The 24,454-nt window shown below is 40.3% G+C and overlaps 1 protein-coding gene across 1 annotated transcript; it reads left to right on the top strand.

Moving 5' to 3' along the window:
• The first annotated feature begins 18,479 nt into the window (after positions 1-18,479).
• Positions 18,480-23,495, top strand: LOC148140752 (putative G protein-coupled receptor 139). The gene is made up of 2 exons (XM_087979022.1): positions 18,480-18,543; positions 22,579-23,495. The coding sequence occupies exons 1-2, from the start codon at positions 18,480-18,482 to the stop codon at positions 23,493-23,495; spliced, it is 981 nt and encodes a 326-aa protein (XP_087835148.1).
• The last annotated feature ends 959 nt before the right edge of the window (positions 23,496-24,454 follow it).

Genomic DNA, 24,454 nt, shown 5'->3' with positions numbered 1-24,454 from the left:
AGCTAGCGTATGGCAGAAGAATTCAAATTTTTGGATCATTCAAATCTCTTTTGGGGTAGAAGTGATTTGTACAAGATTGACGGATTGCACCCGAATTTGAAGGGACTAATATGCTGGCAAGGAGATTTGCTAGAGCTGCTCGGGAGGAGTTAAACTAGTAAGGTGGGCGAGGTGGGAAGATAATGAGGAAAGAAATCAATCTGAGATTGGGACAGGTGATAAAAGACACGAGCCAAATTGTCATGGAAGGCAGGGACAAAGCAGAGAACAAAGTAGGACTGGTAAAATAAACTGCATTTAATTCAATGTAAGTAGCCTAACAGGAAAGGCAGATGGAACTCACGGCATGGGTAGGAACATGGGATCGGGATTTCATAGCGATTCCAGACACTTGGCTCAGGGATGGACATGACAGGCAGCTTAATATTCCAGGATACAAATGCTACAGGATGGACAGAAAGGGAGGCAAAAGAGGAGTGGGAGTGGTATTTTTGATAAGGGATGGCATTACAGCTGTACTGAGGGAGGATATTCCCGGAAAGACATCCAGGGATGGTATTGGGTGGAACTGAGAAATAAGAAAGGGATGCTCTCCTTATTGGGATTATATTATAGACCCCTTCATAGTCAGATGGAAATTGAGACACAAATGTGTAAGAAGATCTCAGTTATTTGTAAGAAGAATAGGTTGGTTATTAACTTCGGGATTAACTGGGGTTTTTTAACTTTGCAGACATAAACTGGGACTGCCATAGTCTTAAGGGTTTAAATTGAGAGGAATTTATTAAGAATGTACAAGAATATATTTTGATTCGGTGTTTGGATATACCTACTAGATAAGGTGCAAAACTTGATGTACTCTTGGAAAATACGGTAGGGCAGGTAACTGAGGAGTCAGTGGGGGAGCACTTAAGGTCATAATTCTATTAGCTTTAAAATAGTGATTGAAAAGAATAGACCAGATCTAAAAGTTGAAGTTCTAAATTGGAGAAAGGCCAATTTTTGACCGTATCAGGCAAGAAGTTACAAAAGCTGATTGGGGGCAGGTATTCGCAGGTAAAGAGACAAATGGAAAATCCGAAGCCTTCAGAAATGTGATAATGAGGGGGGCAGAGAAAGTATATTCCTGTTAGAGTGAAAGGAAAGACTGGTAGGCATAGGGAATGCTGGATGACTAAAGAAATTGAGGGTTTATTTAAGAAAAAGAAAGAAGCATATGTCAGGTTTGGACAGGATAGATCAAGTGAATGATTTGAGCTATCAGGAGAGGTTAAATATGCTGGGGCTATTTCTGCTGGAGCATCGGAGGCTGAGGGGTGACCTTATAGAGGTTTATAAAATTATGATGGGCATGGATAGGGTAAATAGACAAAGTCTTTTCCCTTGGGTTGGGGAGTCCCAAACTAGAGGGCATAGATTTAGGGTGAGAAGGGAACAATATAAAAGCGACCGAAGAGGCAACGTTTTCACGCAGAGGGTGGTGCACGTGTGGAATGGGCTGCCACAGGAAGTGGTGGAGGCAGGTAAAATTGCAACATTTGAAAAGCGTATGGATAGAGAAATGAATAGGCAGGATTTGGAGGGACATTGTCTGGGTGCTGGTAGATGGGACTACATTGAGTTGGCATATCTAGTTGGCATGGGCCACTTGCACCCAAGGGTCTGTTTCCGCGCTGCACATCTCTATGACGAAAACTCTAATTGAGAACTTATTTAAGAGAGGTACTATTTAATTCAACTTGTGCAATGTCCCGAGGTTATTCGACCTATTTTACTACAGTTGTCTTATTATCTTTTACTGCATCCTATACTGAGACAAGAGTTACTCTGGTCCATTTAGTTATTATTGCATACATCCAAAATCCACTTCGCTCCAGTCCAGATAACCTGCAATATTTCTGCAAGCTTTTGCTATATTGAGGGAACTTTCAAACTGGACACGAAAATTCCTGTATAGCCTTGATAGTTATACCAGGTTTCTAAAACAGCATGGAAAATTACATGAAATTAAGTTGCTGAGGCATCTCAACGCCAGTTTACAATTTGTGTATTGTTGATAGAATGTGTGACCAACCAGTTGTGCTGGCCTAATATGTGGAGGAATAATCATGCTTTTTATAAAACCGGAATAAATTTTGGCTGTGCTTTCATTTGCAATACTTTCAATATTTCCACTGAAGTGATGATTCAAACAAAACCAATCAACAAATTGAATAAACATAGGAAATGTGTGTAATTTCGTGTTGACAAACATTCCAGAACTATCTCAAAGGTGAACAATGGATGCAAAACTTTTAAAAATAAAGGAACAGGCAGTAATATTTCTCTTTTGGAAAAAAATGAACTTTGCAGCATTCTAAATTTTGATTTGTGCAGAAATAAGCTGATTGATTTCTTCTTTCTGCAGCTAATTTATTGACGATCTTCATTCTATCAAATGGAAAGTGTGGCCTCTCCTCCTGCATCGTTCGATACATGATGTCTATGACAATAGCAGATCTACTTGTACTGATATTCAATGTAATACTTTATGAACTCAACGAAACGTATTTCCCAAATTCGTTCCTAAACTTCACGACAATTTGCAGCCTGAAGCACATTCTTGGTTTTGCAAGTATTGACTGTTCTGTTTGGTTAACTGTTTCTTTTACCTGTGATCGATTTGTAGCCATTTGTTGCCAGAGATTAAGATTAAAATATTGCACTGAAACAATGGCTTCCATCATTGTCGCAACAGTGTGTATGTTGAGCATTTTAGAAAATATTCCGGTATTCTTTGTATTTAAACCTGGGGAAATAGTTAACAGTGTACGGTGGTACTGTACGTTGAAATCAGGTTTCTATACTGTACAGGCATGGGTGACATATTCGTGGATAGACAGTATTTTAACTCCATTCGTGCCATTTTTTACAATACTTATCGTTAATGCTTTGACAATTAGGCATATATTAATGGCAAGTAAGATTCGCAAGGCTCTGCGAGGGAAAGAGAATGGTAAATATCAAAATGATTCAGAGGACCAGAACCGAAGAAAATCCATAATTTTGCTTGTTGCTGTATCGGCGAGTTTTATACTGCTTTGGATGGTCGCCACTATTCATTATATGTGTGTAAAATTCACCGATGCTCAACATTTTTATAGTGACTACAGTCACCCTCTTGTCTTGATGCAACAGATTGGATACATGCTGCAGCTTCTCAGCCCATGTACAAATACATTTATTTACGCAGTTGCACAGACAAAATTCAGAACAGAGTTAATGATTATGGTCAAGTATCCTTTATCTTTAATTCTAATGTTTATTAAATGTATACGATGATAACACTATCTCTTTGATGAGGTGTCAATTTTTTCTTACTCAGTAATTGAATTTGCCTTTCCTGTTGAACTTGTTTTCTGCACTCAACCGAAAAGATTTAAAAAAAATGGCCCTATTGTTTCGACATCCACATCACATTGTGCTAATGTAAAAATATCTCTACAGATTAACTTTTACTGTTTTGATTGTGTAACAAGATCATTACTCTGGGAATCCTTTACACATAAAAATATTGTCTATTGCTCCATGTATATTTATGATACTGAGTCTAAGTTCAATTTGAGAATTATTTGTTCCTGTACCTCACTCTTATTGTTTTTTAAAATCATTTTCCACTATTGGCACCAATTGATGCAGGTGTTCATTGCTATATTTTTCACGGCAATGATACCTCCAGAAATCTTCCATTCAGATTCTCCAGAAACTATCATGTTTGTCTGAGGTACTAGTTTGGTTACCTGGTCAGCCTTTCCTAGGAACTGACATGACTGCGACGTTTTACAGATGTGGTGAGTTCTTTATGAATTCTCAGACATGAACTGCTTATGCATTTAAAGTGCTCGATGCTAGTGCTTTCCTCATCCTTTATGACATGCCAAAGGACGTTCATATGTTACTGACTGTGCCTTCTAATGAAATAGAGGCGGTTCCAGCATTTAAACAACAAAGGTTCAGTTATCGTTGGTAGGTCTAACCGGACTTATGCCTTTCATTGGTAGAACTCATATTGAAGTTGATATCATTTTGAATCTCCTTCAATCTCAGTTACGTTTGAGCTGTCAATGTTAAGGTATTTAGATTTGCTGTCTGACCTTCAATTAAGAATGATATGTGCAGCGCGTCTTTGGAATTATCCTAAACCTGAACAAGAAGTTTCATTACCTCAACACCTGCTGGCGATGAACTTTGTCTTCCCCTTGTTCTTACCATTACACAAGGAGGAAAAAGACAACATAACTATTCCTGTAGTTGTTCTGTCTCTATCGCCTCATATAGACTTCTCATGATTATCAAAGCTACATTTTTTTATGCTTGTCATATTCCCATGTGAAAATCAATTCCCTCAACAGTTATTTTTAAACTATACTAACTACCATTAACCCTAATGTTATTCTTAAAACGTCACATTACAACTAACCTTCAGAGATTTTCATCCTGTGTACGATTTTCTAACAGTTATTGAATTCACTGAAGGGAAAACTAAGTCCTCATCAGCAAATGTTTGATTAGACCCTTATCCCTTTGTATTGTAAGGTTATGAATGTCCCATTTGGAGTATAAGCAATTATCTTCCCTTCAAACAAAAACTCTTCTAATCTCTCATTCACCATACATAATTCTGCACTCACAAGTGTTTACCTCGGTTTTCTTAATTTTGACAAAAGCTCTAATTTAATGCATGAAAATTTTGTTGCTGGTTATTTCCTGTTTGGAATAATTTATCCAAGCTTCAATAAATTGCTTGGTTTTCCAATAGAGGTCAGACCATTCTGAAAGTTTGCTTCTTAACTTGCTACAGTGAAAGCATCTAGGCTGCCGATTTTCATCTTTATTCTCAGAACTTTCATTTATTTTCTGAATGGGAAATTTTGTGGCATTCTCAAATACCCATATTAGCTGGGCTCGTTACCTCCTTTCTACTTCTGCATTTCCCCTTTGGGAAGAAATTTTACATTTATGAATTCGCTCATAGTCGGCAGATTATTACTGCCTATTCAGCTGTTGCTATTGCTTGCTCTTCAGTGTAAGATTTTAAGAACTCAGCAAGTCTGAGTCTACAGTGCTCCTCCCAAGACTTGGGTAAAGTGGGTCACCCATCCCCACCACACTCACCAAATCATTTATAATAGTTGTTTAATTTAATTATTTGTTTAATATTAAACTTAAACAATCTAATCTTTAGTTAAAATGACTATAGGGAAGGGAGCCCGCAGCTCTCAACAAGCAGGACCCTCTCCCCCACCCTCTCCAGCTGCAGCAGAGGCGTCCACAGCCGCCCCGGGGGACTTACCTACAGTAACAAGCCTTGTGGAGATGATCTCCAAATTGGATACGAAGATCGACGCTTTTATCGAGGAGTCCCGAAATCGATGGGACTCACTCTCGACGGCGCTGCAGAAGCACGACCGAGACATTAAAGAAATCGAGCGCCGAGTCGGAGTGGCGGAGCTAAAGGCCGCGACTTCCGAAACTACAGCGCAATCGGCCGTGGAACTCGAACAGCGAGTCCGGACCTTAGAGAATTACATTGACGACCTCGATAATCGAGGTCGCCGAAAAATATTCGTTTGCTGGGCCTTCCCGAACGGGAAGAGGAAGGCCAGCTTACAGCATTCCTCCAGCAGTGGCTCCCATAGCTATCAAATTTGGAGGCTGGATCAGGCCAGGTAAGGGTGGAATGGGCCTACCGGATCGCAATACGCGGGCCCGGCTCGAACCAGCGGTCACGGCCGGTCCTGTTCCGGCTGCAGAGTTACAAGGAGAGGCAGATACTTCTAGAAGCCTCTAGAAATCTCGGAAAAGACCCCCAAGCTATTATCTGTAAAGGATCCAAGATCATGTTATTCCAGGACTTTCCCCGGCTCTGGTTCGAAAGAGGAAGGCATTCGACGAGGCGAAGAAGCGTTTAAGGGACTTAAATATTCAGTACTCCTTACGCTACCCAGCGACGTTACGCTTTAACCATGAAGGATCCGTATATAACTTCGGATCGCCAGAAAAGGCGAAGGAATTCTTGGACTCACTTAGATAAACTGTAAGACATAATGGATGTTGGTTTGCCTTTCCCCCCACTTTGGTTTATATCCGCCCTTTTCTTTCTCTTACCTTACTGTTTAATATTATCATGGGGGGTGGGGAGTGGGATTTGATTTTCTCCCTCCCTTGGGTTGTTTTCTTTTATTATTTTATGTATATATGGGGGATGTATGTATATGTGTGTGTGTATGTGTACGTATATGTATTTATGTATATATATATATGTATAAGCTGGGGGTTTGGTTAATGTTGGTGGGGGGAGGTGGTTACCTTATTCAATTTTACCTCTGTCTCTAGGAGTGGGGTTGTTATCCCTTGTTATTTTGTATTATCATATTTAATTATTATTTGTTGAGGTGGTAATTTTATAGTTATATGTTTATATATGGTATTAACATTACCAAATATATCCAGGTGTTGGTGAGGTGCTCACAGTTACTCGAGCTTTGTATTATATTTAAATTCTCCTCATTTTATTGAGGAGTGCCTGGGTCAAGGGTGGGGCATTGGTTGGGAGAGGATATGATGGACTTTTGGAGAGGAAGTGACACCCCCTGGGAACAAGGGGGAAAATCTCCACTTAGATACGTTTTTTTTTATTTAGAAATAGTTTTTTATTGTATTGTTGTGGGTGTATTAGAGAGGCTTTGTTTTTATAAATTTTATATGCTCTATTCTCGGGATGTTCTGGATAGGGTTCCCCCTTCCGAGGAGTCTCGGATTGGCCCAGATGATTATGGTTGATCAGTCGGTTAAATGGTGCACCTGGAATGTCAAGGGGAGTAATTCGCCAGTCAAAAGGAAGAAAATATTATCAAATCTTAAGAAGGAAAGAGTTGATATAGCTCTCCTGCAGGAGACACACCTGTCAGATAAAGAACACTTGAAATTACGACAGGGTGGATTTGATCAGGCCTTTTTTTCTTCTTTTAGCTCAAAAAGCAGGGGAGTTGTTATTCTTGTTCAAAGAATTTCCCTTTCAAAATCCTAAAGCAGATAAAAGACGAATCTGGACCATACACCTTGATTAAAGCCCTCATAAATGGAGAGGAATATGGGATTTTAAATTTGTACTGCCCCCCGGCACACCCCTTTAAATTTATAATGGAAGCCTTTTCAAAATTGATGGCTTTTGATGCCCGTCATTTAATTATAGGGGGAGACTTTAATTGTATTATGGTTCCGGAATTGGATAGGATTCCCAAGATTACTGCAGGAGTATCTCCCAGATCTAGACAATTGATGGATCTGAACAAAGAATTAGGATTAGTAGATGTATGGAGATTTCTTCATCCACAGGGTAGAGATTTTTCTTTCTACTCTAATCCACATAAATGTCATACCAGAATTGATATGTTTTTTGCCCCCTCGATTTTTTAAATTCCATATCATCCTGTAAAATAGGCAGTATAGCAATTTTTGACCACGCTGCTGTATATATGGAAACTAAGGCGAGGAACAATGGGACATCCCCTCGGCATTGGCGTATGGACCCCTTCCTAATGAAAGATAGTAAACTTGTAAAGTACTTCTCTCAAGAATTTAAAACTTTTTTAGAAATTAATTCAGGTACAGCTAGCAATCCATCAATGATGTGGAGACCATCAAAGCTTACGGCACGGTGGCACAGTGGTTAGCACTGCTGCCTCACAGCGCCAGAGACCCGGGATCAATTCCCGCCTCAGGCGAATGACTGTGTGGAGTTTGCACGTTCTCCCCGTGTCTGCGTGGGTTTCCTCCGGGTGCTCCGGTTTCCTTCCACAGTCCAAACATGTGCAGGTTAGGTGAATTGGCCATGCTAAATTGCTCCTAGTGTTAGGTAAGGGGTACATGTAGGGGTATGGGTGGGTTGCACTTCGGCCATGCAGTGTGGACTTGTTGGGCCGAAGGGCATGTTTCCACACTGTAAGTAATCTAATCTTACACGCGAGGTTTGATCATCTCCTATTCAGCGACCCAGAAGAAATTGAAGGGAGAACAACAGCGTCTGCTTGAAGCTCGCTTAAAAGCAGCTGAAACAGCATACACTGATAGACCTTCTATTAAATTGCAAAGGAGTACGGCTCTTAGGACAGCTCTAAACACTACGCTTACACAAACGGCTAAGAGTGAAACATTATTTGCAAAACAAAGGTTATATGAATATGGTGACAAACCAGGTAGATACTTAGCATTTCTTGGAAAGTACGGGTGTTTTGACTCATGATCATAAAAAGATTAATGCGATCTTTAGAGAATTTTATTCTGAGTTATATAAATCGCAGGATTGTGAAGATAGGACGAGGAGGATGCAGTCATTTTTAAAAAAATTTGACCTTTCCAGGCCTAACTCCGAAACAAGTATCGGTCCTAAATGCTCCTCTTACAGTCCAAGAAATACTTGATGCAATTAGGCAACTTCAGAATGTTAAGGCACGGGGCCCGGATGGTTTTCAAGCTGAATTCTATAAAGAATTTACAGAAATATTGGCTGGTCCACTTATGGACATGTATAACTATGCATATAGTCAGGGCTGTCTCCCGCCTTTGCTGAAAGAGGCAAATATCTCTCTTATCCTTAAAAAAAGGAAAGGACCCAGAAGATTGTCCATCATATAGACCAATATCCTTACTAAATGTAGATTTTAAAATCCTTTCTAAAACGTTAGCACTGAGACGAGAAAGGATGCTGCCACATATTATAAAGGAGGATCAGACGGGGTTTATTAAGGACCGTAGATCATCCAATAATATTAGAAGGGTTTTGAATATGATTCAAGCCTGTCATCAGGGAAAGATACCAGGAGTAGTGGTTTCATTGGACGCGGAAAAGGCATTTGATAGCGTTGAATGGTCATATTTGTTTTACACATTGGAAAGGTTTGGCGTTGGACAGGTGTTTACCAAATTGGTCTCAACATTGTATAGTGATCCCAAAGCAGTTGTGGTTACCAATGGATTAGGTTTGGATAGCTTCAGTGTGGGTAGGGGCTGCCGTCAGGGATGTCCCCTCTCGCCATTGTTATTTACGCTAACAATTGAACCACTAGCAGAAGCTATACGAGGTGATCCTAATATAACGGCCCCGAGGATTGGCACAGGTAAACATAAAATTACCCTTTATGCAGATGATGTTCTTCTATTCCTCAGTAATCCTCTGATGTCCATACCTTGCCTAATCCAAATTATTAACACATTTAGCGCATTCTCAGGCTATAAAATAATTTTTTCAAAATCGGAGGCTATGCCAATGGGTGGCCTTGCTATGATACCCCACTTAGTGGACGGATCTCTTTTTCCCTTTCGTTGGTACCTGGAGGGCTTCTTATATTTAGGCATTTTTATTAATCAAGTATTTTGTCAGTTGTATAAGGCTAATTTTGTGCATTTACTGGAAAGAATAAGGCAGGACCTCCAGCGATGGGGAGACCTTCCAATTTCCTGGTTCGGTAGAATAGCACTAATCAAAATGAATGTCCTGCCCCGTCTCCTATATCCTATGAGAATGCTTCCGGTGCTGCTGCCGAGGACGGCTTTATGTAAATTATATGGTTGGTTGGGTTCCTTTATCTGGAATCATAGGCGACCCCTCATTAAGCTGAAGAAGCTACAGCTTCCACAGACAAGGGTAGGATTGGACTTCCCAGACTTTAGGAAATATCAGTTAAGTTCCCTATTAAGTTACATAGCTGACGGGGTCTTGTCTGATCCACAATCAATCTGGTTGGATATCGAGGCCTCTCAAGTAAAATACCCACTTATTAACCTTTTATTTTCAGACAAGAAGAAAATCATTACAGATCACTGTAAAAACCCTATAATACTAAATTAAGGCTTGGAATATAATGTGGCAAAATGAGGGCAACTCACATAAAACTTCCCCCTATGCACCAATAGTGGGAGCATGTGGATTCCAACTGGGGTTTACAAATGCCACTTTTAAACTCTGGACATCCAGGGGTATCTCATGTTTAGGGGATCTTTTTAAAGATGGAGTCCTGATGTCTTTTGAACAGCTGCGTCAGAAATTCAGATTACCTAATGGAGACCTCTTGCGATACTTCCAAATTCGAGATTATATACAGAAGAAGACTACGTTATTAGATAGTCTTTATAAATCAGATAGGAAGATACCCCCACTGGTCGTCTCCTACGACCAGTGGGGGTATCTTCCGTCAGTATTATTTATCATTTACTACATGATGAAGTATCGGGAGATATGGATAATCTGCTTAAAACATGGGATCAGGATTGGAGACTAGAAATCTCTATAGAAACGTGGAATGATATTTGGGAAAATGCTAGAAGAATTACTAACTGTAACAGAACCCAGGCTATCCAGCTGAAGATACTTCATAGGGCCCATATAGCACCGGTTCGACTGGCAAAATTTAAGGCAGGAGCATCTCCAATGTGTCCTAAATGCAAAATAGAGGTGGGCACTCTTGTACATTGCCTTTGGACCTGTCATAAGTTCCGTAGATATTGGACTAAAGTAGCAAGTACCCTGACAGAAATTTTAGGAACGGAAATTAAAGTGGACCCTGTATCTCTCCTTTTGGGCTTTTCGAACTTTCCCTCCCTGGACACGTACGGGAAGAGACTATTTTCTATTCTTTCTTTCTGTGCAAGGAAAAATATTTTGGTGAACTGGGTGGCTGAGGGCCCCCCTGGACTTTCAAATTGCACAGATTAATTATGGAATGTATTCCCCTTGACTTCCTCACAAATATGGTGCACTGAAAGACCGAATTATTTTATAAAATATGGCAGCCCTTCTTGAATTACATAAGTACAGATATTTTGGCTATCCTAACAAGGGCTTTTATTTAATTGAGATTACAAACCTGGCTGGTCCGGGGCTCCTGGCAGAGGAATCCCGCACGAATACAGGTTTTATTACATCTGATGTTAACACATTCCGAGCATGTAAGAGACTTAAATATACACTCTGGTTAGTTGTAGGTTAGATTAGTAGATAGTTGAGTTATGCTTTTTTTTGTTCTTTTTCGTTTTTTTTCTGTTTCTTGTTAAATTTTGGCTATTGTATATTTGAGTTAATTGTATATCAATGTTTATATCTGAAAGTTTTGTTTATTTTTGTAAACTTGTAAAAATGTTAAATTTCTAATAAAAATATCTATAATAAAAAAACCCAAATGTGATGAGATCTTTCTTTCAGTGCAACTAAGGAAATAATGCTTCATAAACGGTATCATGCTTGATTTAAACCCATGTTCTCTCTCTCTTTTATTCACGTCACAATGCTAAATCAAATTTGCTCATTTCAATTCTTCTCATGAGGAGGATGAGGAACTTGCTTTCATACAGCTTCCCTCCTTTTAGTGCAGAACATAGACAGTTAATTCTTTCCAAAGAATCTGAGGTTTCTGACCTCACATTCACTTCCACACAATTCTCTGCGTTTTTGGTCCGATTGAATACTCGTGCATGACAAAGGACATCGAATATTTATCATTGAATATTGGTCACGGTCCCTCCAAACAATTAGCTGCTCTTGTCAGCTGAATATGCATTTATACAAACCCCTTGACTGGATTCATCTGCAAATGCCTTTTCCCACGGTTTGAACAGACAAAAAAGAAAATCAACATTTACAATGAATGTCAGGTAACTTGCTTTAGAATAAAAAAAGTTAATATTTTTAATGTTCCGTAATTTTTCCAAACAGCCGCTTTCGCATTTCTGGCAACAGTTAAAAAGACAGGAGACTAAAGTTTCTGGTCAAATCAGCAGTTTATTATCAACAATTACCTGTGTGTTGATTTATCGGTATGAGTGATTTAGCTTACCTTTTCATTTGAAAGGGGATTGTACTGTTACTTCTTTGATCATGCTGCCAATATATGCACAATCGAAATATATACCTTAATTAGAAGATGCACAAATCTGTTACAATATCGATAGCTGATAGAGTGTACAATAAGTTAGCTTCTAAAGTTTGGAATTTCTGAAAGTGGATATATCATGCTTAGACCATGAGCTACACAAATAAAGAGATGCACAACAAAACAAAAATAAATCGACTGGCGCGAAGTCTAATATTTGAATTATCACAAAATGTACATGCGTAATTTGGCAGATCGCTTCAATTTGATTCGTCCAGAAATCTCAGCACATCTATATATTATGTTGGAAACAAAAAATTCCAACAATTTTGTAAGATGTTGTTAAATGAAATTTTATTCCAGTTTTTTCACCAGGACATAGTTTTTAATTTAGAGAGAATGGAACAAATGAAATTAGTGAATATAATAATGGAGAAACAATGCAGGTGGCGCCAATACGAATATCCAAACAAGTTGTGGGGAATGCAAAGTTGCAACAGAAAAAAGAGAGCATCTGCCAGGGTCGTGAACAAGTAAAAAAAAGCGCCTCTGTTAAATGATTGGTGGATTTCTAAATGGTCTACAGTTGGGTCATCAGAGATCTTCCAGATCTCTTTTTGCTTAACTTGAATTACCATGAGTGCCAAGGAATCACATGGCTTCAATTCTGCTCCACGAATCTTTGCAATTCAATGGAAAATATTAGGAGAAAGTGAGGTCTGCAGATGCTGGAGATCAGAGCTGAAAATGTGTTGCTGGAAAAGCGCAGCAGGTCAGGCAGCATCCAGGGAACAGGAGAATCGACGTTTCGGGCATAAGCCCTTCTTCAGGAATGAGGAGAACTTCCATATCCGCCACAGATTCACCTGCACCTCCACACACATTATCTGTTGCATCCTCTGCACCCGATGTGGCCTCCTCTATATTGGGGAGACAGGCCGGCTACTTGCGGAGCGTTTCAGAGACCACCTCTAGGACACCCGGACCAACCAACCCAACCACTCGGTGGCTCAACATTTCAATTCCCCCTCCCACTCCACCAAGGATATGCAGGTCTTTGGACTCCTCCATCGTCAGACCACAACAAAACGACGGTTGGAGGAAGAACGCCTCATCTTCCGCCTAGGAACCCTCCAACCACAAGGGATGAACTCGGATTTCACCAGTTTCCTCATTTCCCCTCCCCCCACCCTGTCTCAGTCAAATCCATCGAATTCAGCACCGCCTTCCTAACCTGCAATCTTCTTCCCGACCTCTCCGCCCCCACCCCAGTCTGACCTATCACCCTCACCTTGACCTCTTTCCACCTATCACATTTCCGACCCTCCTCCCTACCTTTTATCCGAGCCTGCTGGACAAACGTTCCTCATTCCTGAAGAAGGGCTTATGCCCAAAACGTCGATTCTCCTGTTCCCTGGATGCTGCCTGACCTGCTGCGCTTTTCCAGCAACACATTTTCAGTAATGGAAAATATTAATCATACATGTGTATTAAATTATTCATTCATTAAAATTGAATCAGAACTGAAGAAAAGTTTAGAATTTGTGATAAGTTGCAATGAAATGTTATTTAATTAATCAAGTAATCAAATCTCGCATGTTAAACTGGACGTGTCATAGCATCATTTTTCTCAATTAATCAAAAGTTCCATCAAATCAGTAATCCTGTTTTTTCTCTCAAGTAATGTATTTTGAGAATTTGCATCGAACATCTAATTGCATGAAGTCTGCGTCTCCTCAAGAGAAGTTATATATTGTTCACTAACTTATGAACATTAGATTTTTTGGAAGAAATTATCATTTAATATAATTGAAATAAGTCCAGAACCGGTCATTAGTGCATCGGAAACTAGAATTGAGACATAACAAGACTTTTTATTTAAATTCCTTTTCTTGAATAAGTTCCATGATCATAGAATCATTGCAGTGCAGATAAAGTCTATTTGGCTCACTAAGTTTGCTCAAACTCGCTTTAAAGCATCCCACTCTATGCATATAACCTCACATTTAACTTAGTCAACACACCTTACCTGCACACTACGAGGCAATTTAACATAGTGAATCCATGCACATCCTTGGTCTGTGGGAAGAGGCCGAAACACCTGGAGGAAACCCACACAGACATCGGAAGAACGTGCAAACTCCACACAGACAGTCGCCCCAGGGTGCAATCGAATCCTGGTGCAGTGAAACAGCAGTGCTAAAACCTGAACCACTGACAGCATCTGCGTTAATTTTGGTTACAGTATTCCCAATAGTACGTGAGGACTCACCAGTGCATGTGACTAATATGACTCTGTTATCTTGCAGGTTTAAAGGAAAGATGCCATACCGGAATTCCTTAAATGTTTGCTCCCCAGCAATGGGTACACCTGTGTCGAAATTCATGTTTAGGGGATGATCATTTCCCAGAGTTTTTCTGTCAACGCGAGGCCACTTGACAGCAGTGATGCAATTTAGCTGTATCAATTCCTAATCCTTGAGCAGATGAGTTTGCAAAACGCTGTCTTCAGTTGGCTTCACCCTTTGTCGTTGGGAAAATGTATTTCACCTGTTTCAGTTGCCTCGTCTGAGGAACATTCTATGATGACAAGTGTGACTTGGATGTTCTTACTCATCACTGTATTGCGGAGAATAGTCCTGTGCAGTTCTCGGGCTTACAGCCTCTGACTCCAATCACCTTTCCTTCGCAACACACAGAAGTCACGAGTGGTATCCTGCTGGGGACTTGGGTCTGTGTCATATGCGTCAACCATATTTGAGGACACCATCGTTTGAGACTCCTCAGTCCCTTTCCTTTGTTTTGTGGGAAAAGGGCCAGTCTATTGCTTTGTCGAGGAGTGGACCTGGTTCAGTCATCAGCTGTACTTGTTTTCAGTTGTAAGATAATGAATTTCACCGTCTCGAACACAATCAGGAAAGAGTTTATTTGTAGGAACATTACGATATAATAGATAACTTGATGTTGTACTGGTCTGCTACTATTTCTAACAGTTTGTCAAAAGGGTTTGATTCCAGGGTCGTCAGGTGGGTTAAACTCTGCATGATGCTGAAAGTTAGGGACCCTCAAGTGGTCTGCCAAATGATGCTTTGGGTGATCCATTCTCTTCCATTTGTCTGGATAAAAAAGATTATAATTCTTTTGAGGTACTGGAGCGAATTCTCCACACGTACATGTTTCAGTTTCTTGAGCAGCAGTATTTCTGATATTTACTAATTACAATCTAACTGCGTTCAATAAAAGGCATGACTGCCTGAAACGTTTATTTACTCTTGCCTGCAATGAAATATCTCAGGATGTCCGACTGGAAGGGAACATCATAAATTGTTGCATATCAAAACAATGCCACTACCAGTTCCAGTCGAGACAGGGGGTTCTGCAGATCTCTCCCTTGTATGCGTTATTTTTAGCTTTACAAAAGGCACTGGTCTGCATTACAAAAAGTGCAGGTGATGCGTTCCATCTGGGCCTGTCATAGCTGTGTGACAAGGGAACTCCTATTCTATTTTCTTCACAAGAAGATTATTTAGCGATTGCCCATGCGCCTTGTAGAGTTTATTACAACACAGTGTAATGCAAACACTACTCTAACCCATTGTGTGCGCATACTATTTTACAATGACATAAGAATTCAGGAGTCTAGTTTGGAAATTGGTGGAAATGAATCCCAAAATAAATGATGTTCTGTTCACTCCATGTGGCAAGACGAAACAAATTCGTAGGATGATGGAATTGATGAGTGTGTTGATGAGCAATGAACATTCAGAAGTACTTCACCCGATTGCATGGCATTTATTCCTCACCTTTTTGAGATGATAGCCATTGTATATTTCGAAAATATTGTGTGGTGACCAATTTCCTTTTAGAGCCACATGTTATTGCCATTTTACAGGATGTCACTAAAATGCGATGTAAATCGTGCTCCCAGAAATAATTCAGAAAATAGATAGCCTGGTACACAGAGAAATGGAAGAATCGGGTAACAGAAGATAACGTGATAGCAAGCCCATTCGTACCTTTCTCGTTAGAGAGAAAACGGGTACATTTTAAAATAGTCCCAAGACGTCACTGACATGAGTGGTACAGCGAAGTGTGCAGAGGACACTGAAAGTTTGCAGAGGGATATAGATAGTTTAATGAGTGGGCAAGAATCTGGCAGATGACGTACAATGCTGGTAAAGGAAAAGTCATCTGGTTTGGTCGGAGTAACAGCACAATTTTCTATTATATTAATGGTGAAAAATTGCAGTAAGCTGCTGTGCAGAGGACCTCCTGTGGTCCGTGTGCATGAATCATAATAAGTTGGTTTGTATGTTCAGTAATTAAGAAGGAAAATGAAATATTGTTATTCACTCCTAGGGGATTGGAGTTTAATAATAGGGAGATTTTCCTGCAGCTGTATACCGTTATGCTAAGGCCACATCTCGAGTTCTGTGGGCAGTGCTGGCCTGCTGAGAAAGGATGTACTGCCACTGGAGGGCGTGCAAATAAAGTTCATTAGGTTGATTCCGAAGGTGAGAGTATTGGGTTATGGGAAGCGATTGAGTAGACTCGGATTATACTGATTGAAATTTAGAAGAATGACGAGGCATCTTACAGAATCATATCACATTATGGTGGAAATAGAGAAGATAGGAACAGGGAGGCTGCTTCCACTGGAGGGTGAAATTGGAAATGGGGGCATAGACTCAAAATTAGGGGGAGAAGACTTAAGACTGAGTTGAGGTAGAACTTCTTCATACAGAGGGTTTTGAATCGTTCCAACTTTGATCGCACCTTGTGTTACAGTGATTAAAAGTGAACTTCGCTTACTGAAATGTTGCCAGAACATTCCTGAACATCGATGGGAGCCCAGGCACCGTCTCCAAATTACTGACCTCCCGCCCTCTCTCTCTCTGTCCACACTTTCCCTGGAGTTCTGCACAGGCATGTACCCTAAACACCCCTTCCCCAGATAATCTCTCCAACATTTTCCTCGACAGGTCGGATGTGGAACCTGTCAAAAAGTTTCAGTAAAAAGTTGTGTGTGTGTATGTGTGCGTGCGTGTGTGTGTGTGTGTGTATGCGCATGCGCGCTATTTGGAGACTCACCCAATGGCAGCAGCAGCAATCATTTTTTGGTGTCCAGGCCGGCTGTCGTGTGGGGGCGGGGGGCAGTGTTAGACAGGGGTGGAGAGCGGAGGTGAGTCTGGTGTTGGGGGGGCGCACAGAGGGATGGGCGGGGGCGGTGCTGGACGGGGATTGGGGCCGGGGGCAGTGTTGGACAGTGTTCGGGCGTCGGGTTGGGCGTGGTGTCAGACAGGATGGGGCGGGCGGGGGCGAACTGTGGCGTTGTTGACGGGGTTGAGGGGTAGATAGGGGGTCGGGGGCTTCTGCGTGGTGTGCTATTGGCTAACCTCCTGAATGGGGAGCAGACATAAGAGAAAATATACCAAGCCCCAGAGGAAAGACATTGAATCAATTAACCGAATAATCAATTATCTGAATGAAATAGTGCCCACCAATCTCGCTCGGATAATCGAGGTTCCTCTGTATTCGAAAGTCTGTGTTCTCTGGAGATGCCATAGTATGCAAAGAACTTGAAACTATGGCTGTACCATCAATGACCACAGCTATGTTTTTATTTCTCGTTCGAGCTCTTCTGATCATCTCCTTAATTAAGATGTCAATTTATTTGAAGCGCTATGTTGACTTGATGTTTCGCATTACAAGTCACTGTTCACTAACGAATTTTCTTAGCTTATGAAGCTGAACAATATGTCCTTTCTGTTGTTTTGAATTAGAATTCCTACTGTATTTAAACAAGCCCTTCAGCCCAACAAGTACACAACGCCCAACCAAAGACTATCCAACCAATACCCATTACCCTACATTTTCCATGACTAATACATCTAGCCGACACATCCCTGAACACTATGGACAATTTAGTTTGGCCAATTCACCTAACATGCACGTCTTTGGACTTTGAAGGAAACCGGAGCACCTGGTGGAAACTCATGCAAACACGGGGAGAATGTGCAAACTCTACAGAAACAATCGCCCGAGTCCCTGGCACTGTCAGGTAGCAGTGCTAATCTCTGAGTCACCATGCTGCCCCGTTTGGAAAGGCGAAAACAGTGAAAAGGCCTGTATACTGCATTAAGTTAATGGTTCTGTCGTGGTAGACAGACCTGTGTAAATTTCCTTCTGACATCTGGTGCCAGTAATTCACCATTTATGTAATCTACTGAAGATCTACAGATAAACAAAACAGCCAGAGAGCGAGGAACCAAATCGTTTAAGAAAGACTGTCACAGGATTTATGCACATTAATTATGGGAGCAAATGAAATGAATTTTAAATATTTTATGAAAAGCATTCGTTCACAGAATTAAATAGTTTTCTTTCAATATTGACGTTTATAATTAATATTGCAGTCATTTGATCATGGAATCATAGCATTGCAATGAATAAATTTACTGTCCCCATGGAGACTCCCGAGGGTATAAATGAAAGATGTTTGCTATCGCTCATTCAAAAGGTTACTTCAGAGACAGTCAGCAAAAAAAGACAGTTCACATCATCCAAACAGTTATGGACATAGTTCTCAATATCAAGAAAGTATACTACATGATTCTTGCAGTCATTGGTGTTCCTGGTAAGTTGTTACGCCACTCTTGTGTGTGTAAACATGTTTTGAGTTATTTTGAGCTTTATTCTGTTAGTCGTAACATTCTCCGGAGATCCATATGCCAACATTATCTACAGAAGTTTCGTTTACTTTCCTTGAAAACTCAGAAGTTTTAGTCAATTGTAACTATATCTATTTTTGCGATATTTTCTGTTATATTCTCTTAGTAATAACATTCGTCATTGATTCAATTGCCACAATTATCCAAATAACGTTTTGTTATCTTTGCCCGAAAGTACCTCAGCAGTTTTAGTCAATCATACATATTTCATGCAAACTTGCTTTTATAATTTATGTCATATTAATATCCTTATTGTGATGTCGTACACTGTTGAGTCACAATAGCAACTTTTTGTGTCAAATTATTAGTGGTACTATTTGTTAACTTAGAACTGCACTGAAGTGGAGTATTTGCACATCCTGATTCCTTAGATTTGCTGAGAGTGTTTCCTCTTATTTAGTTTGACACAATCCAATACTGCTATCAAGTGACTTTCGTAATTCAACATGATAACTCGGATATCAGCCTCCTCTGATATTCATTCAGCAGCAGCTGTGGCAAATCAACTTAAGTAAAGCAGGAGGTGAAGCCTATAATTGCTCACGCGCTCTTTTGGGGAGGGGAAGAATGCTTTTCCTGTTTGAAGGTTTGTGTCAAATGTTAAAGTCATGTTCAAAGACATGCAGTGACTGATGGGAATATGTGCCACAAGGATCTGTATTGGGACCACTGCTGTTTGTCATTTTTATAAACGACTTGGGCGCAAGCACAGGTGGATGGGTTATTAAGTTTGCAGATGGGACTAAAGTTGGTGGAGTGGTGGGCAGTGTGGAAGCGTGTTGCAGGGAGACTTAGATAAACTGCAGAATTGGTCTTAAAGGCAAATGGAGTACAATGCAGATAAATGTGAGGTGATTCGCTTTGGGAAGAATAATAGGAAGGAAGAATACTGAGTCAATAGAACGTTTATTGTAGTGTGGATGTGCAGAGGGACCTTGGTGCCCATGTACATAGATCCTTGAGAGTTGCTACCCAGGTTGATAGTGCTCTTAAGAAGGCATACGGTGTTTTCGGGTTAAGAGGTGGAGGGAATGAGTTCAGGAACCGTGACGTCATGCTGCAACAGTATAAAACGCTGGTGCGGCCTCACTTTGAGTATTGTGTGCAGCTCTGGTCGCCCCATTACAGGAAAGATATGGAAGCATTGGAAAAGGTGCAGACGAGAGCTATGTTGCCTGGTCTGGAGCGAAGTTCTTATGAGGAAAGGCCGAGGGACTTGTGGCTATTCTCATTGGACAGAAGAAGGCTAAGAGGGGTTTTAATAGCGACATACAACTTGATCAGAGGGCGAGATAGGGTGGGCACTGAAAGAATGATGGCATATGCTTGTACGAGGGGACATAGCTTAAAGTTGAGGGGAGATAGATTTAAGACAGATGCCAGAGGCAGGTTCTTAACACTGAGAGTGATCAGGGCATGGAATGCCCAGCCTGCCAATGCAGTTAACTCATCCACCTTAGGTCATTTTAACAATCCTTGGAGAAGCATATTGATGATGATGGCAAAGCGTAGAGGGACAGGCTTTGATTAGTTCACAGGTCGACGTAACATCGAGGGTCGAAGGGCCTGTTCTGCGCTGTATTGTTCTATGTACTATGTTCCATGCAGTGATCGTGATTGATCAGTCAGCTACAATTATTCTGCCTTTCGTGACTGTTCAGTTCCACATCTCTCTTTTAATCCGGACTCAGTCGACCCTGTTGTTTTAGAAGATCAATCCATTAAGAATTTAATTAGTTGCATTTGCAACAAACACAAAATTAAGTTACAAATCCTCGGTGTGCAAGCAATATTCAGATCCTTTGACAGCACACCCAGTGGTCTTTAAGACACCATTCAGAACTATTTTTTCACTCCTTCATAATGTCAGTCCAATTGAATCTTTATACCGAATTTCTTGGGTTGTGCGTGAAGTCCTTTATTTTTATTAATCAGTGAGAACCACAGCACAAATGCAACTGTTTCCAAAAAGATATATCAGCTATAATGCACTGTGAACGCTTCCATCAATGAATAAACCTGCCCACTATCCAATCACAGGTTATTGTTTTGTAATTTCCTCCATTTTACGGTGACTTTCTGGGATTTGGTATTATTTTATAAGTGCTAAATGCGAAGAAATTTATCGGTTCTGTTAAAGGATAATCTGGTCAAAATTATCCCTTAATATTTGTGGAAATTCTTCATCATTTCGTGATTATGCACAGAATTATAACATTCTCTATGTTTACTTTGAATGATTATTTATCCTAGAATTTACGCGAGATCCATGCATGTTGCAGATTTTGGGAGCGAATGTCATGCTGTTGCAATTTGCCTCTAACAGGCACTTGCTTTGACCCTGATGGGGTTTCCTCCAGAAACTAAACATCTGCATTCCTAACTGTCTTTGTCCAGCAACATTCCACAAGGCCCAAAAATTAACGTGTTTTTTTTTTTGCCCTCGTCCTTTCCTAACTTGGACCGCATCGGCCAATTCTCGATCCACTGGCCTATCTGATCAAGGTCCCGTTGTACTCTGAGATAATTTTCCATGTCCACTACACAGTCCATTTTTCGTGATTTCTGTAAATATAATAACCATGCCTCCTGTATTCATAACTACCTGATTTATATAGATGATAAAAATCAGTAGATTTTGCACCATCCATATGACACATCGCAGATCACAGGTCTTCAGTCCAGAAAGCAAACCTCTATCACTGCCTTCTGTCTCCTACCTTCAAGCCGATTTTGTATTCAATTGGCCGGCTCCCCTTGTATTTCATGTGATCTAACCAGACCTTACTAACCAGTCCATCATGCGGAAACTTGTTGGACACTTTGCTGAATTCTATACGGGCAATGTGTAGAGCGCTGCGTGTATTAGTGTTCTTTGTCACCTCTTCAAAAAAAGTTATTCAAGTTAGTAAGACACAATTTCCCGCTTTACGTTTCCAAACACATGCAAATTTTACTTCTCAGAATCCCCTCCAACAACTTGACATTAGTGAGACCACTTTAAAAATACTGTGTAAAATTCTGTTCGCCCTTCTATAGGCAAGATGGTGTTAAGATTCAGAGAGTGCAGAAAAGATTTACAAGGATATTGCCAGGAATGAACGGGTTGAGTTAGAAAGAGAGACTGAATTGGCTGGGCTTTTCTCCCTGGAGCGTTTGAGGCTGAGGAGTGACGTTACAGAGGTTTACAAAATCAAGAGGGGCACGGATCTGGTGAATAACCAATGTTCCTTTCCTATGGTGATCAATTCTAAAACTAGAGGGCATAGGTGTAACTTGACAGTGGAAAGCTTTAGAAAGGATCTGAGGGGTGCTTTTTTTTAACAGAAGGGATAGTGTGTCCGTGGAAGGAGCTGCCAGGGGAATTGGTAGAGATGGATATAAGTGCAATATTTAAAAGACATCGGGATGGGTTTATGCATAGGATGGATTTAGAGGCATATGGGCTAAATTATGGAAAACGGGACTAGGTCAAATTGGATTTGGCAGTCAGCTTGGATGAGTTTGGCTGTGGTGTCTGTTTCCATGCTGTGCGATTGTATGCCTATATAAGTCCACCATATTCGAATAATTGGGTTTCTTCGGCAGGGTTGAGTTAATCAGAATCAGCAGTATCGTATCAACTGATTTCTAATGGAGTTCATTCCCTAAGTTGATGATGAGTAGGTGATCTGAAAAGTCCCATTAAGCTAAGTTGGCAAGAAATATTTAACAATCATTTGCTAGATTCAGAAGCTTTATGAAAATGTCAGAACTGTTTCTTACCTGCACAATTCTCAGCAAGGCATCACAAAGGATATGTCTTAGCTTTAGAATTAAGATGTTTTGTATTTAGCATGTAAAAAAATGCAATCCTTAAAGAGTACTGCAATCTTCATTTTAATGCAAATAATTTTGGTTAATAATTTCCTGTCCATGACCTTCTGTGTTTTTTTTCACAGTTAATTTAACGGCCATTACAATCTTGTCCCGGACAAACTGTGGTCTCTCCACCTGTACTACACGCTACTTGGTGGATATGGCAGTGGCAGATTTGTTGGTTATAATCACTGACATCATATTATGGAGGATAAGCTATTATTACTTCCCAGGATCTTTTCTGGACATCACTCCTGTGTGCAGTGTCATCTACGTCTTGACATGCACAGCTAGGGACTGCTCTGTCTGGTTCACTGTTACTTTCTCATTTGATCGATTTGTTGCCATTTGTTTTCAAAAGCTGAAAATCAAATACTGCACTGAAAAAAATGCAACTGCTGTTTTAGCAATAACTTGCGGGCTGTTATGCTTTAAAAACGTCCCATTTTACTTTACATTTGAACCTGGAGAGATAATCGACAACGTACCATGGTTCTGTTATTCAAAGTCAAGCTATTACACTGAACCTGGATGGGTAGGTTTTGATTGGATGGATACAATTTTAACCCCAGTACTGCCTTTTGTTTTAATTTTATTGCTCAACAGTTTGACAATTAGGTACGTTTTAATAGCAAGTCATGTGCGTAGGAAGTTGAAGCATCAGACCAAGGGAGAAAATCACAACGATGAAAAGATGGAGAATAGGCGAAAGTCTGTTATTTTACTCCTGAGTATATCTGGCAGTTTTATACTTCTATGGTTGACATATGTCTTGCATTTTATATATTATAATATTACATCAACAAATCCAGAAGATTATGACGATTATTTATACATTTTTCAACAAGCTGGCGTTATGTTACTGAGTTTGAATTGCTGCACAAACACATTTATTTACGCCTTGATTCAATCTCAGTTCAGGGAACAATTCACGAGAGTGATGAAAAGTCCAGTTAATTTCATTTTTCAAATAATTAACAAGCAGAACAACAGAAACTGACCAATACACGGTCCTATTGTTTCCATTACTTCAATCTAACGTTACTTCTTAAAAAAAAAATCTACAATGCCAATAATATTATTGCAAGACAATTAGCTGATGGAATGGAAAAACAACCGGCAATTAATAAAGTTTGTTATTATATTGGTGATTTAACATTTAGCTCATGATTCTCTTTCGTTTTCGAAGACAGGTGCACGAGTTAATGACACACCAAATGAACATTTTTGTGTAGATTCATTTCAGCAATTCAAGTAAAGCTTGCAGTGTGCTGATAGATGTGCAGATCATGATTATCGATGATTAAATTATAAGATATTTGCAGTACAAAAAAGACAATCTCTTTAAATTGATCCTGGCTAATTCGAATATATCCACATGATTGGCCTCTCAAGCTTTCTGTCTTACCCCATTCTTTCTGTATGTGCCTTGTATTAGGTTCCCTACAATATGGAGACAGGCTCTTCGGCCCAACCAGTCCACACTGACCCTCCGAAGAGCAACCTACTCAGACCCATTTCCCTCTGACTAATGCACGTGGCACTATGGACAATTTAGAATGGCCAATTCATCTGACCCGCACACCTTTGTGATTGTGGGAGGAAACCCACGCAGACACGGAGAGAATGTGCAAACTCCACACAGACCCGAGGCTTGGATTGAAGCTGGCACCCTGGTACTGTGAAGCAGCAGCACTAACCATTGAGCCACCATCCCGCCGTATTTGACATAGGATATCGTCGAGCACTGTTGTTTTACTGTCACGTTATTCCCATCCATCTTTCTCAATCAAAATTCTCGTCTGCACCCCAGCCATCAATATCTTCGTTTTTTGTTTCTCTCTCCAACTCCATCGATTTTTTAAAAAAGTTCTATTAATGCAATATCATCAAACATTATCTAAGTACCATATGCCCCTAGTTATTAAATTGGGGACATCAGTGCATTCCTTTGCCACC

This window comes from Chiloscyllium plagiosum, unplaced genomic scaffold, assembly GCF_037043375.1.
Source record: "Chiloscyllium plagiosum isolate Xiang-an unplaced genomic scaffold, Cpla_swu_hap1 HiC_scaffold_35, whole genome shotgun sequence".
Taxonomy (NCBI): domain Eukaryota; kingdom Metazoa; phylum Chordata; class Chondrichthyes; order Orectolobiformes; family Hemiscylliidae; genus Chiloscyllium; species Chiloscyllium plagiosum.
Note: the sequence above shows the minus strand (reverse complement) of the source record. Positions and strands in the feature narration are given on the sequence as shown.

What these genes read in the sequence shown, in the direction of transcription:
- LOC148140752 (XM_087979022.1), top strand. Translation starts at nt 18,480, where the DNA reads ATGGACATAGTTCTCAATATCAAGAAAGTATACTACATGATTCTTGCA. An exon ending in TGCAGTCATTGGTGTTCCTG is followed by an intron (nt 18,544 to 22,578) that starts GTAAGTTGTTAC and finishes TTTTTTTCACAG; the next exon opens with TTAATTTAACGGCCATTACA.